This window comes from Neodiprion fabricii, chromosome 6 (genome assembly GCF_021155785.1).
Source record: "Neodiprion fabricii isolate iyNeoFabr1 chromosome 6, iyNeoFabr1.1, whole genome shotgun sequence".
Classification (NCBI taxonomy): Eukaryota; Metazoa; Arthropoda; class Insecta; order Hymenoptera; family Diprionidae; genus Neodiprion; species Neodiprion fabricii.
Genome location: NC_060244.1, coordinates 6,664,631 through 6,679,645, shown reverse-complemented (window position 1 = coordinate 6,679,645; position 15,015 = coordinate 6,664,631). Strand labels below are relative to the sequence as shown.

At 41.0% G+C, this 15,015-nt stretch overlaps 2 protein-coding genes across 2 annotated transcripts; both read right to left on the bottom strand.

Annotated features, from left to right (window-relative positions):
* Window positions 1-54: 54 nt before the first annotated feature.
* Window positions 55-7,448, bottom strand: LOC124185079 (transient receptor potential protein). The gene is made up of 18 exons (XM_046575457.1): window positions 7,219-7,448; window positions 6,515-6,747; window positions 6,305-6,449; window positions 6,124-6,219; window positions 5,813-5,955; window positions 5,442-5,643; window positions 5,162-5,332; window positions 4,835-5,069; window positions 4,210-4,362; window positions 3,958-4,103; window positions 3,759-3,865; window positions 3,552-3,685; window positions 3,332-3,455; window positions 3,057-3,252; window positions 2,782-2,946; window positions 1,669-1,891; window positions 1,107-1,541; window positions 55-706 (listed from the first exon to the last, which is right to left on the bottom strand). The coding sequence occupies exons 2-18, from the start codon at window positions 6,667-6,669 to the stop codon at window positions 159-161; spliced, it is 3,378 nt and encodes a 1,125-aa protein (XP_046431413.1). The 5' UTR covers window positions 6,670-6,747; window positions 7,219-7,448; the 3' UTR covers window positions 55-158.
* A 721-nt stretch (window positions 7,449-8,169) lies between these two features.
* LOC124185089 lies at window positions 8,170-12,745 on the bottom strand. The gene is made up of 2 exons (XM_046575491.1): window positions 12,639-12,745; window positions 8,170-10,115 (listed from the first exon to the last, which is right to left on the bottom strand). The coding sequence occupies exons 1-2, from the start codon at window positions 12,639-12,641 to the stop codon at window positions 9,534-9,536; spliced, it is 585 nt and encodes a 194-aa protein (XP_046431447.1). The 5' UTR covers window positions 12,642-12,745; the 3' UTR covers window positions 8,170-9,533.
* Between the last annotated feature and the right edge of the window lie 2,270 nt (window positions 12,746-15,015).

Genomic DNA, 15,015 nt, shown 5'->3' with positions numbered 1-15,015 from the left:
AATTAATTGTTCAATTTTAACAACGATTTTCCGTAATCCACTTTATATCTGCAATTTTGACACATATGTATACATATATAATAACTATGACCAGTTGACAAATTGAACAACGTTGAGAATCGGTTATTCCAGAATCACTCGATATATCTATGAAATTATTATATCCATCCGCCCATCATCTGTCCGGTCGCTTTCGACTTTCCTCGAAGTTTCGTTGTGGCTATCGGTGGACCAGATTCCGGTTCCGCGGCAACCGACGGTGATTTCGCCGTTTCCTTAGCCTTAGAAGTCGAGCCGGCCTTCGGCGCCTCTTCGGATTTATTTTCTTTGCCGGAATCATTCCCCGGCCTTTTAGTTTCCTCCTCGTCTTTCTTTGCCCTCTCATCCGGTGCCGCGTTCGAGCTTGAATCAGGTTTTGGGTTTGGCGGTGAGCCGCTGGATTTATTCCTGGCTGCGTCCTCCTCGGATGGATCTTCCGGTATCGGTGTTGGCGATCGGTGCTCAGTTCCCTTCACCTCCAATCCTGCACCTGCTTCTCCCGCTTTATCAAAGCTGTTTGTACTCATGCCTTTTATCATACCCTTTCTTATCGATTCTGACAACGATCCGGCCAGCGAAGGTGTCGCCGTTGGCTGCCTCTGCAACGGTTCGTTGCTTCTCGCTCTTGTGCTTGATCTTCGGGACGCGTTCGCGCTGTTCGAAGCTCCTGAGTGAAAAAAAAACAAAAAAAAAAAAACAAACAAACAAATGTATAAATTAAAAAAATTACAATCGAGGATACACAAATTTCCTTCTGTTACTACGCTGTAGAAATTTGGACTGTGTAACAAGGGGATAAATTTGGTCCTTTCGGGCCGAAGACGAATATTGCAAATACGCGAGGCAAAAATCCTTTGACTCCTCGTTGTACAGGATTCTGTACATAAAAAGAGTATTTTACCCGTTTTTTCACGAAGCATGAGATCAGAGTCGCGTAATGTCAAATTTCTTCGCAACAGCGAAAACGAGCACTTTGCGTACGGAAAACACGCGTGAAAAAACGGGTGAAACATGTTCGTGCTGTGTAAATTATATCTTATACTATATGAATAAAATGCGGTACGGACCTTCCCCGCTTTGCACGACCTTCTCGTCGTTCTTTATCCGGCTCATGATGAACTTCGCGTAGGCGATTCGCGTCGTTGGGGAAACTACGCTCAGATTCGGATTGTACTCCAGTAGACGTTCCGGGTCCATCGATGCCAAGTCCGAGTCTGGGAAGTTTGAAAGATGTCGTCGCAAGCTTCTCCTCGACTGTCTTATGAAAGCTTCGTTCGTACTGCCGATCGGATCGCGGGCAATTGTGTTTTGCCTGACCACAGCGTTCCAGTCCTTTTTGCTTGTCGCGCTGCTTCGCTTGCCGATCGCTCGGGCTATCTGGCTGAAGACGTCTTTCGGCTCCTTCTCGCTCGTTATCACCGCGTTAACGATACCCTCGACGATTCCGATCTGGAAGTCCTTCTGCAAACGGCGCTCCATCACTCGTCCTTTCTTTCCAGAAACTGAAAGTTTGTCGGTTGATTGTTGTTATTATTATCATTACGATTATTATTGTATTTATTTTTTCACAGCGGTTTGACCTCTGCATTAATATTCAGTTGCTAGAATTATTTGTTTCATATCGCTTACGCGCTGCTTCCTGCTTGTCGATCTCCGGCGTTCGCATTCCGTTTTGCCTGAGAATATCGATGAGCTCGTAACGAAGGGTGGATATGTCCTGTCGAATTTCCATCACGTCGTCCTCCGTTATTCCAAAATCGTCACGTTTTCGCTGCTCGGCAGTTACGTAGCGACGGATCAAGAGACGCATCACGGTATCGTGTCTGGCCAGTGCCTTTTCTCGCGATTTTTTCTGATGTGTTATGTAACGAAAGAACAAAAAAGAAAAAAACAAAAAAAAAAAACGACATGCGTTTCATACTTTCGTTGGAACGGTTTTTTTTTTATTCTTCTACTTCTTATTTTCTACTGCCGTGAGGTGTTTTTCAAATGATTGCCAACGAACCTCGAGGCTGGTCGACATATAATAATTATTAATTATTGACTCGTTGCGTGTCATACAAACGACAAGGTCAAATGAAAAAAAAAATCCAACAGGTATCTAAATATATATATAAACATTAAACAAATGGGCCACGTCCGTCTATAAATATACTTCTCACCGATCAAAATGCGAATACATTGGTGAATTTCATGGCGATCAAACGTTTCGTTAATTATACCTGGCTGCGTAGACGGTCCTCTTAAGGCGTCTATGAATCGAGCTATAATCATTAGTACTCGACTCGCATCTTTCACATTGTATAAGATATACGTGCAAATAATCTCTACCTACAATCGTGTACGTAATAAGTGTCGCTGACACTGTTGAAGATTATACGTTGAATTTCACGACAAGTTTTCAATTGACAAAATTCTGTCGCGACATTTTGCAAATATCTTTAAACGTCGACCTACCAAAGTATTTCACTGAATTTATCAAGGTAAATTCTAGAGAAAGTGGGGAAAAAAAATTTTAACATCGATTATAAATATTGGCTACACCGTAACGGTGACTTCGAAACTTGATCGGGTCTAGAGCAAATTAATTGAATAATTATATCGTTGCACAGTACACGGGGCAAGTAAGGGGTGTACCTAAGTTGTAGCTCTTATTGTTAGTATCGCGGCTCGGAAGCGTCCCCCCCCCTGCCATATATGTATATCTAGCAACAGGGCGAAAGTCTGAAACGTGAAACTTACTATGATCGATCTGGTTGGACGACCTTTGTTACCGCAAGCAAGGACTTTGTTGAAGGATTTGCTGGTCGGGATCATGTTGAAAGGTGGTGGGACGGTATCACCCTCCTCGAAGTAACTCATCCACAAGTGACTTCTGGCAAATTTCCATTCGGTATCGGCTCTTTCCTAAAACACGGATTGTTATCGATACTTCGATTCATTAGCAATTGTTCCTTATCCCAACCCATTGTTCTAGTTTACACCAATAATCAGATACATTCAACTATTCAACTCACAGATATTATTTGATAGGAGTTGGACATCATGGCGATAAGCATATTCAGTAGAACGATTACGTTTATCACGGAATACGAGCCGAACATCAGCAGAGCCCAGAATCGAGTGAAACTTTTGATGCCAGTTAGGTCGAAGGACATCAAATCGACCATCCCGAAACTGGCCCAAAAGAGAGACTGAGAGGTTTCGAATAGGCTGAAAGAAGTGATCGTTGTGGTTAATTTGGCGTAAAAATACTCGACTCTCTTTGTGAATTATTGGCTGATATCCTCACTTGGCAAATCGTCTCCATATCGAACAAGCCTTTTCCTGATTGTCGAAGTCCGGTAGCCCGCTAGGTAAATGGTAACACTTCATTTTCTCCAAGTCGGCGTAGTACCACATCAATTGATTCATGCCTAATTCGAGGATCGAGTCAACGTGTGAATATAATTTGATCAGTCGTCAGGTTTGGAGTGTTTGCGGCATAAGGGAAATGAATACCGATTTCTTACCGCATCCAAAAGCGAAGAGCACGAGGGTGTAAATAAAGAAGAATTTTATGATATCGATTATCATTCTGCCCAAAGATATCTGGAGAGGTCCGAGGTGGGGATTTACGCTGAATATGTGGACGAGCTTCAAGAAACTGAAAAACGAAACGATGATTTTGGCGTTAATTGGATTCGACCCGTGATGCGGATAAACGGTTGAATCTATACCTGAATATCATCCCTGCTGCGAAAGCTCCTTCCGAAAGAAGCATCGGATCGAAAGCGTCCCACTGATCACGTGGGTACCACGGATCGCTGCCGTTCCAATATTCTCTCTGTGAAGAAACGGGGAATTGAAGAAGAACTGAAGAAGGTCGAGTTCAAGGACAACTTGATTTCTTTCGTTAGAAGACATTGTACGCTTTACCTGAACGACGAACCATGCCGTGAGTCTTAAACTTATCCATATAACGTAAAAAACGTTTTGGACAAAGTCTACTATGTTCCAGAGATCGGATACGTACTCCAGGAGGCCGTCGGACCACAAGGATTTCATCTCGCCGAAAAGTAAACCTGCGCGAGAAGGCGGTGATTGTGTGTTTATTTATTTTTTTTTTTCTATGCTTGTAAAAAAGTCGATTGATTTTTATTATCCGTCCCTGAAACCGTGTAAACTCACTTATGATGTATATGATAACTCCAGATTCGACGAATCCCGGAATACAGCCACGTTCTCTACGCTTCCAACCTGCTAAAATTTCTCGCATCCAAGCGTTGCCGAATAATTCGATAGCCAGGTATTCGACCCGCTGCGAAGCCATGCCCAGTAGCACTGTGATGATTGGTAAAAAACGTGAATTTGAATTGAAACTATTTCGGTATCGTTAATTGAAGCCAGGATTACACGGTTACGCGGTTGATTGGACACAATCACAAGACTGCGGAAGAAGCGAAGACGTAAGACAGTCTCAATTGACTCTCCTTCTTTCCACCCCCGAAATAAATTGGAAAAACAAGACTGAAAAAGAAGGGAAAACTGACGAACTAGGACCACATATCTAACATTTGCTTGCGAAGTACGGCTGCGATACGAATAGAAACAAAACGAAAAATGTGGGAATGTCGAGGCACGCTTGTGTTGTGTAACATTGTGAAGTTTCGAACTCAAGCTGTTACAGGTTTAACTATCCACCCACCCACCACGTATAATATAAAGTTTGCGAGTTACACGTGCAAACTAGTAAAAAAAATGTCATCTACTTTTAACGTCTATCTAACGTGAGAATAGCCTCGTTATAACTCACTGAGAAAAAATGCGTAGGAAGAAGAGTGGCATATGAATTTGACGAATGGTTTTTTCATGAAGAGTCCCATTTTCGACGTTGGCGACATCATGTATATCGAACTGTAAACCGGGAACATAGCGCCCAGTTTACCAACCTCGATCAGCTGCCCGATCATACTTTTTCTCCTGAAACCGGGTAATCCGTCGTACCAAATTGCAGCCAACAATTGCTGGACGTTAGGATGAGCTACGAACTGGAAACCCCAAGGATATAATTAAACCGAACGACGGGTGATCGAAAAGCTCGAATTTCATCACGAATAGACGCCAAAGACGGTGAATTCACCTGTTTCTGCTTGTACTTTATAGCGAGCTTCAGGCGATCCAGAGTCTGTCTTTCACCAGGTTCCCAATTCTCACCGGTTGGATTGTAGTTCAGCATTACTTCCAACTCGTGCGACGTCCTCGCGTGGTCCAGCAGAGAGGTGGCGAAAGTTTGACAGAGCTCTCTCATTTCCTGCAGTTCAATTAAAAGTTCACATAATTTGCCAATCGAACCCTTTTCATATTCCAGTGGTTAACCACTGGGCTGGATTTTTGTGCGAACGTAGTTAACTGGATCCTACGTTGTATTCAGAACGAAACTCCTGCTCCATTCGACTGAGTCGCCTCAGTTCCCAGGACAATTCGAACGCCGTTAGCAGCGGGTCTCTGGACGAGAGTGCTATCAATGAAGATGAAGTCAGGGCTCTGTAGGCGTTTATTCTCGACTGCGAGTGCCTCAGCGAGTCCTGCTCGCTGGAAACCACGCACTCGTCGCATCCGCATCTGGAATTGAACTCTGTTTCAGGCTCAGTACAGAAAGAAAAAAACTTCATTCCCGACGATGAATGTTCAAGGTGACGTGTGTTCAGCAAGTGTCATCGAAGAAAGTTGCAGGACTTATCGGGTAACGTTCCATTCATACGTCACGCGTTACTTTATGAAATTCACCTACCGAGCATCGTGGGGTGTCGGTAAAGTCGCTCCTCGATCTAAGAGGATTTTTAATATTTCGTAATTGTTTTTGTGCGCTGCCAGTATCAGGGGTGTTATATCTGGGGTGAAGTTTGACGAGGATCTGTCCACGGCCTCCCAGCTCTATAAATAAATCGAGGTGTAAATAAATCTTTACACAGTTTCCATGTTCCAAATCTACATTTTTATCGTTTTTCACGGCTCCGTTCGGCAATCGATTTCATTAGCCGCTTGAAAATTGTCACCTTTCAAGTCCGTCATTACGCTATATTCTCAGTATTATATACTTACGTAAGGCTGACCAGCCACATGCGTTCTTTCCTCCCATTCCAGCAATATTTCTACAGCTTCGACGTACTCCTCTTTAATCGCGTGTAAAAGCGCGTCCTGAAAGTTCGCGAATATTGTAGAATGGACATTTTTCTCAAAGTTTCATTACCCAACCGTCCAATGAACGACGCATTCGTCGTACCTTGACTTGAATTCCCAACTCCAAAAGCAGCCGGATTAATTCGATATTCTCATTCTCTATCGCGGCAATCAGTGCAGATCTATTCAAAGGATCGACGCAGTTGATGTTGAGCAACTCTGGATGGTCCTTGTGCTCCTCGAGGAGTCTGGGAACGCGAAGGCATCGTGATAAGGGATGAAACGAGTTTCTGGGCGATAATGAACATTTTACCTTTTAACCGTAGCACAGTCACCTCGTTCAGCGCTCAACAAAAAGTGTTTCTCTATCGAACCGAGGGAGTATTCGGTTGGCGGCTGCAGCGAAGCAACCGACGGTGCTCGCGTCTCATTGCTTAGTAAATTTTGCTGGGATTCGGATGGATTCATTATCGATATTCCATATAATTATCACGGTAAAAACGACTCGTTAGCCGATGGTTCAGCGTTCCCTCGGTTTCTCGTAATCTGAAGTCACTCACGCATGTATAGGTATGTAAATTGGATCAAGAGAGTTATACTTATATCTATGTGGCAAACGCAATGAGAAACAAATGCTGGTTGGTTCGCGTTTGCTAAATCTATTGTAATCTCTACCACACTGACCTAATAAAGTATTAGCCAAATGTTGAAATCGAATTTACTCTCGCAAAAACAAAGAACTTGTACATAGGTATACACCTATGTGTATACATACGTACAAGCGTTCAAAAAGGAAGTTGAAATTTTGTTACTGTCGCATATAAACGATCTGCTTTTACAGACATGCAATGTCGAATATACTTGAAGCGAATGACGTTCCGATTTTCCAAAACTGATACCGATCTTTCACACTAATTAAGGTGAGGTAATCAAGTCGAATCGTCGTCCGGATTGATAAACGATTCGGAGTTACCGACAGGTAGGTGAGCTATTATGGGGTAGTAGCAATTGTCTCACCTGCATTTGAAGCGGCCTTGAGAATTATTAGGAAAAGTGATATTTCACAGGCTCTGTCCGATGTGGAGTGTCAAATGAGACTGAGGGGCGTAGGCAGTGGAGTACTTTGCTGAATCCGTACGATATTTTCCGAGTGGGAGAGCTTGCCAGCGGGATTAAGCACAAATATATATAGGGTTTGTTAAAAAGAACTCTCTGGTCAGTGGAAATATAACATTGGATTACCGCGGGTATACACCTAGTCGGCTGCCATTACGGCTCTGGAAACTATCTCTCCAACATATTCTAGCACTGGATTAAGGGTACGCACACCGTCATCCGCGGGATAAACCGTGACCAGCACACATATCCCCGAGCATCTTATATTTACCAACAAAACCAATTTACGTTGACATGTGATACATGTACAACATGCTCCGGAGAGTGTGAAACTTTCCTACTTCCATTCTTTCTCGAACTTTTCTCTAGCCCCTCTCGCGAGTCGTTGGAACTTCCATGCAGTTTCGGTTCCTTTTTTACGAGGGAATCTCTCTTCGTTTTTCATCAAACTTTTCATCTTCCCATTTTTAAAACGCTCTTTCGGGGTTAACGGTGAATGACCTAAACACCCGCCCTGCTGACCTCTTCGAAGTGCGCTGAAATTTGATTAGCTATTTGGGACGATCGATGTCGGATCGATACATTGAGGTCGCCTCTTTTAAACGCCCGTTTCACTTACCGCACACGTCCAACTGTGTCTGTGCAAATTGCGCGCTAATACGAACTTGCTATTTTTATTATTTCTAATGCCTGTATTGCAAGTGCAAAAAAATATACCTACAGGGAAAATTTTCTGCCAACTGCAGCTGCTGATGAGTATCGAAACAAACGAAGGATGGAGGTCTGGTTTAAATCCAGGATATACTACGAGCGTATAGTGAGATATTAGAATAGAAATTAATTAAAATTCCATGACGCACAGCCACTTTTATCGATATATGTATACAGGTTATTAAATTTACATTCTTTTTTATACCAACTGTGTATATTTAAATGTATAAAGTACAATATGTTATAGTCTATGATCCTCGTATGTAATTGTTCCGGGTACGATTGGAATCGGCAAATTAATTGACACAAACGTCGAACCACCTCTGTTCGTAAATAAAATATCGGTCGATGCAAATACGTGAAAGGAAACGAGAGAAAGAAAACAACGTGGATAGATAAATTGGGGTTGCGTAAAATCTTGTCGAGCACAACGAACAATGTTGGAAATATTCGTATATTTCATATTTACATATTGAGGTTGTTTATCATATTGCCAATCTTACGTTCGCTTTTTTCCCTTTCTCGGGGACATGATAAGAAAACTATAGTTTTTTGATTGGCTGGGGTCAATAACTTTCTACCTTTTCACTCTCTACTTTTTTATGTTCACCGTGTAATTTCAGCATGCAAAAAAAAAAAAAAAAAAAAGAACACCGTGTGCAATCTGCCAACTTTTGCAGTCTTCTTGGAGGATGACACATTTAGTTAGACTTACGGTTGTAAAGTGTCGTTAGTGTATTAAACTTTAACATGATCGTTTTGAAAGGTTTTGTACATTCATTAGCTTACGGTTCTATCTATTCGGTGTATAAACTCTAACCTACAGGGAAATTAGCGAACTTGTTGGCAGAAAAAATATCCTCCCACGTTACAGACCGGCAGGAGATTTGAATTCGATATTAAAATCGTTCGTTGTGTTCTTTAATTACAAATACACTATCCAATCAATCCTAGTGTTCTAAGGTAAATAATTAATCATCCAGAAGAAACATGGGAAAGTAAATAATATTTTGATCGATTTTTTTTATGTTTCAGTTCCAAGTCTGACACAGTATTAAGATGAGAAATATATTGCGTCGAAAAGTTACCTCAGAAGGATCCAAAGCGATTTTCGACGTCTCGAATGGCTTCGCCCGAACCGAGTGCAAAACCCACTCGAATAAATGAAACGAAGACGTGACGAGGGGAGAAAACAAAAATTATCGCGATTCCTCAACGAAATTTATTGAATAATCATAATAATCTTTGATTTGAGGATTTTTCTCTGCAGTTGTGAAAATTTGAATCGCATATCGGATTTACACAGGTATGCGGTATATACGAACCCAGCGACGATCCAGTTCAGTGAAATATGCGAAAGGATTCGATAAACAAAAATGATTAATTTTTGGCTTGAAGCAGGAAAAATGTGCAATTTAGGTATGAGGAAATTTCGTGTCCAGAGATTACATCGCGGACGTACTTATACATAATTCGAAGCGTGTAAATTTGTGAAAGCTAATTTCTTATTTACGGCTGTCGCAAAAAATTCTACCATCCTGTTCGCGACATATATCGGTATCGTCATCATCCGGCGTGCAAAGGGATACGAGATTGGCGTGGCATCGCTTCAGCCACCAATCGCACTCGTCGCTCTTCGCCTTGAGCGTCGCGTACTTCGATGCAATGTTGTTCTCGTTGTCAGACGGGGCGTTCCGACCCATACGGAACCACTTGTTACCTCTCTGGATTCTCTCTAAGCCGCCGAATCCCGGCTCGTTTCTATGCTGCGAAGCCTTCGGGTGAGACCTTCCGAACCTTATGAATCCGTCCGATCTTCCGCGCGTCTCTCTTTCCGCCTCTGCCGGAATCTTCTCGGCGTGGCTGCGACCGAAACGGACGTACACGCTACCTGGGATTTTCGGCTTCTCTTGGTCGTTGTCGTCCCGCTTTGCAGTCGTGTAATCGAACGGCTCGATTTCCTGCTCGCCCGTGTTGTAAGGATGAAGAGAACCCCCGTCTTCTCCTAGTCCCGACATCCCCGACGCCCTGACGAGCACCTCGTCCATGCTCATAAGCACCAAACCGTAGAACAACGTGTTGATGCTCTGAATATCAAAATATTTTTTTTTCACACAATAATTATATATATTGTTATACATATATACATGTATACGAGATTTTAAAAAAGTCAAATTTACGTAGATGACTGCACCTTTAGAATTCGACACTTTGCCGTCTGGCGTTGGAAATAATATCGAACTTCAAGCGCGTCGCATTTAAATCTAGTCAAACACGAGTGCTCGTTGAAATCGCGAACCACTTTACAATTATAATTGCTCAGAATATGCTTGGATTTGCTTGAAATCGTTTAGAAATTGCGGATGAGAATGTACAGTTTAAAACCGCTTCAAATCACTTTGAAATCGTTTGAAGCACCTTGGAATTGGTCTGAAACCGCTTAAAATCGCATCACGCTACTTCGACATCGCTTCAATCATTTTCAAACCATTCGGAAGTACTTGAAATCACTTAGATATCGTTCGAAACTCCTTGAAATTTATAGTTTGTAGCATTTTCAAACCGCTCGGAACAGCTAAGAAATTGTGGGCACCGACTTTTCTTGGGATCTCGTATAGTTGAGACTTGTAATTTAATTTACTGTTTATTTAACGGTCTGCCACTGCTAATTGGACGGAGAAAAATAAAGTGAGCCAAAAGCTAACGAGAAGGTAAGAATAAAAAGTCCTTAACGCGTCAGCTCCTCAAGAGTTACGGATTATTTTATACGTATAATAAGACTGCGAAGGGGTTGAAATAGGAAACGAACGAAAGGTGCGAACGCCATTTCTCGTTAACATTGAATCAAATTTACTTTGCAATCGCCTAACGACGTAAAGCCTTCCGATTAATGCGGTTGCGATGGCAATGCGGCTTAAAATTGAACCTCTTGAATTTGGGTCAGTCGAGAGCGGCGATAATGAAGAGAAAGAAGTTGGTGCGGGATAATCTTTGGATTATAGAAACTGTGTTTCATTCGTCAAGAATCTGTATAAATAGAAAGCGAGGAATTATTTACATGAAAGCGCGCGTATTGGTCAAAAGAAAACGCAAGTATTGGGACGGTCCCAACGAAGAAAGCAAAAGCCGCGATGATGGATCGATTATGTGGAATTGATCCGGCGTGTTATAGACCAGTTATTTCTAACGGCGAACTCCTGCGATATTCGATCATCTATTGATCTTTTGAACGAAACGAAATCTGCTTCGACATTGATATCCACGACGACTATCGTTTACGGTTTGGGTTTCTTATTCCTAGATTTATAATTGCTTACTTATCGTTGAATCTTTACTGAGCCGTAAAACATTATTCATTTTACGTTCGATTGCTTACGAGCTTATTGCTCTTTTTTCTTGAAATTAAATTGCTTCCGAGTGTTAATTTGACGCCTTTCCAATATTACAACTTGTAGTATTCCTCACGAATTAGATCACATTTCAAAGCCAAATTTGATGCCCTTTCTTTTGAGACCGTTTGATGGTTAATTATACACGAATTTGCGTATCTTCAATTGCAGGAATTGTCAATAAGCGAGTCTGAATCGCAGGAATAAAAAGAAACAGTGAAATTGGTTTCGGTGATTGTTTCTTTTTTCTCTGGTACCTAACGTTTAGGCGCAAATATAAACGTGTAATCATTGTTTTATCTGATTGAAATTCAATTACATAGAGATATGCATATTTCAAAGCTGTGTTGTAGGAATGAAATTAATTATATTCACTTGCACGTTTCGCGGCCACACAAAATTCTGATATGATGATATGCAGGATGTATGGGATAAAAAGAATTTTTAATTTATACCGTGCGCTGTTCAAATTTTCGACGCTGCTTATTGTAATTCGGTAATGAAAATTTACACCCAACACGAATTGCGTAAAATGAATTCTTCCATTGAACAACAAGTCAAATCAAAATTTTCACAAGTCTTCCTACAGCCAGTTTAAAGTTTATCAACTTTTTCAATTTTAGAATTCGAATAAATCGATATTTCTATCACGTTGATTTCAATCGTTATGCGATACGTTTCAACTCCCGTTGAAAAAGTTCGCACTTTTTAACTTCTGAATAAACTCCCGACAGAAAATCGTACAATCATTCATTATTTGTTCAAACGAAGCCGAAAGCAGCGCAAGCTTCAAGTAAAGTGTCGAAGGGAAAAAATATTTTCAAACATAGTTTCTCAAAGCGCCCCGGCGACACGTTCACCAATGCATTGAAAATGCAATACTGAAAAGGCAATTTAAAGTTTGTTTAAACTCTGGACAGTGTTTCGTCTTTGTTGTTATAACGGAACGAGTAAAAAATTGAGGCTAAATCTTCGTTGTCTGAAAACTTCCGATTGAAAGTTTGCGAGATTGCAACTTTAATTTGGAATATAAAATTGGAACGCAATTTTCAACCTCGAATAATTGCGAAAGGAAAAGAAAAAGACACTTGTCGAGGGACACGGGAAGCGGAGAGTTAGACGAGCAAACCGGAAGTGACTGCGAGGTTCCAGTAACAATAATAACAACGACAATTCGAGTCACCGGTCGCAGGAGGAGTTGCAAAATTCAGGTGAGCTTACCATGTTTCGAATGTTGTCGGGCCGCTCGTTGTTGTAGGGTTGCTGGCGGATCGTGGGGTATGTTGTATGTGGCTTGGGGTACAATGAGTCCCTCGGTTAGGGATGACACGCTTATATACACCGCCGCACAGCCACCGCGCGGGACCGGGATAGCTTCACCTGAAATATGATTGGCCATGCGTACAACATGATACCTCTACATTATTTTGATTCAATTATACCTTAGCCACCTACCTTCGTAATCTCCTTTATTATTTATGGCTCTTGGCAAAATGATAATGATAATAATAGTGGTCGAAAAATTTGCATACGCATTTTCCGGCCCGTTTTTGGTACGTGCGCGTAGACGCTCCGTGTACCTTCTTCCTTATATCCTTCAACAAACTCCTCTCCCTAACCCCCTTTTTAATCCTTTATTGTCTTGTCACACCTTACTCGCATAAATTTTCAAATCCTTTTTACCTGATACCACTTCAAAATTGCAATGCAATCGCTAGATTGTTAATCTCGTCGTACGTATGGAGATTAACCAAAAACTGTAAATTGAAATCGAAACTCTCGTGTTCGGTATGAAAACTATTTTTAAGGGTGAACTTTCTTTTTTTTTTTTTTTCTTTTCGTTTTTCTTCTTTCCTTACTCGTCGTCTCCGCTGGGAATTAAATTTTCTGCAATCTTGCAGAAAATTGGCTACCTGAAAACGTTTTTGCATGAATTAGGTTTGAAAATATCATTTTTTTTATTCTAACTTTTGTGTATTTTACCGAAACGTGTCTATCGTGCGCAGTTTCGTACGTGTTGAAGTGTTTTTTTTTTCTTTCTTCCCTCTTTCAGACCTGCCGAAAGTACTTGAATTTATCGTCTGATCGTTTCTCCGTCAATTACGTAGAAACCTTGATTTAAAATCTAAACGTTTAACGGATCATAAAAAGTGCAATCATTGGTTCGTCACGACAATTCGACCTTCTGAGGAGTTTTTTTTTATTCTTGTTTTTATAGGTGTGTAATAAAAAATTATGTTTAGAAAAATGAAGGAATCATACAGTCTGTGGATTATATTATAGTCAGTCAGAGAAGTGAGAAAAAAAAAAGAAAGATAAAGCAATAATGTGTTTTTTGTTTTCTCCATTTGTTTTCAGAAAATGAGACGCGGGATGAATTTGAACGATTTTGCTATTCGTTTCACAGTTAATTTCACGCCTGTTGCTGCGTTAGAGAGGGGCGGGGGCGGGATAAAAAGAAAGTGAAGTTAGACGGCAGCGGTTCGGAAGGGTGGGAGGAGGGGGAGGCGGGGGCGTCGGAAGGGTGAATAAGAGACTGTAAACATTCTGAGGAAGGGGTGAGTGTCTCAAATTCACTCATTTCCTTCTCAAATGTCGGATGATGGGCAGAAATTATACGGTGTTAGAACCGATTCAATGTTGAGGAGCGGAATTTTTCGTCGCTAAATTCCTGATAAGAATTTGCCGTTAAGGGCGAAGACACTTAGGGTTGAAGAAATCAATTTTCTTTTTTTTTTTTTTTACATTTTTGTACATTTTCATCCCTCCTTTGAATGGGCCGGTGTCGATTTTGGACTTAAAAAAATTTTTGGGGGTCGAAAACGTTTAATTTGTACGAGTCTGCATACTGCAACTTTTTGAGAGACTAAACTTTAAATGCAGCTTTCTTCATTTTTGATTTATCAAAATTTTTGCGCGCAAGGTTAATCCTACAGTTTCTGACCGATTCACCCGAAATTTTTACTTTTTTCTTCAAGTATTTTTCACACATCGTCACAGCATTTTGCCCAAATTCTTACCTAGGAGTGATATACTCTAAACTGTATATTGAAAAACAGTTAATTCTTTGTCATGATTGTAAAAAATGATCTATTCTCCTTCAACATAAAGCTATTGAAAAAATCGTATACATGACAATTCGTGATCATTTGCAAGTGGATTATGGCCGAAAACTATTAGGTGAGAAAACTTGCGTGCAATGAATTTTCACCTTTATAGACACAATTAAAATTGCACTCCGTGCGTCACTCTGATACATTTAAACGAGGATACAATGAGGCAAATTGACTCTGAAATAAACCTATAAAATTTTGAATTCACCCGCATGACAAAAAGAATTAACTGAAATTCCCGTAAACGTCCACTTCAGACGCCTCTGCTGGAAATTCACAAGGTGTGAAAGATAAAAAATAGAAGTGAAAAAAACAAAAAAATAAATAAAATAAAGAAATAAATAAATAAATACAAAAATTAGGCAACCCCCTACACCTGCATTGGTATCTGGTATACGGACGTGTCTACGGCTCCGGACAATGCGGACACTTATCTTGAAAGATGTTCGTCCTTCGCTGACCACTGCCATTGTACGAGGCGTAGG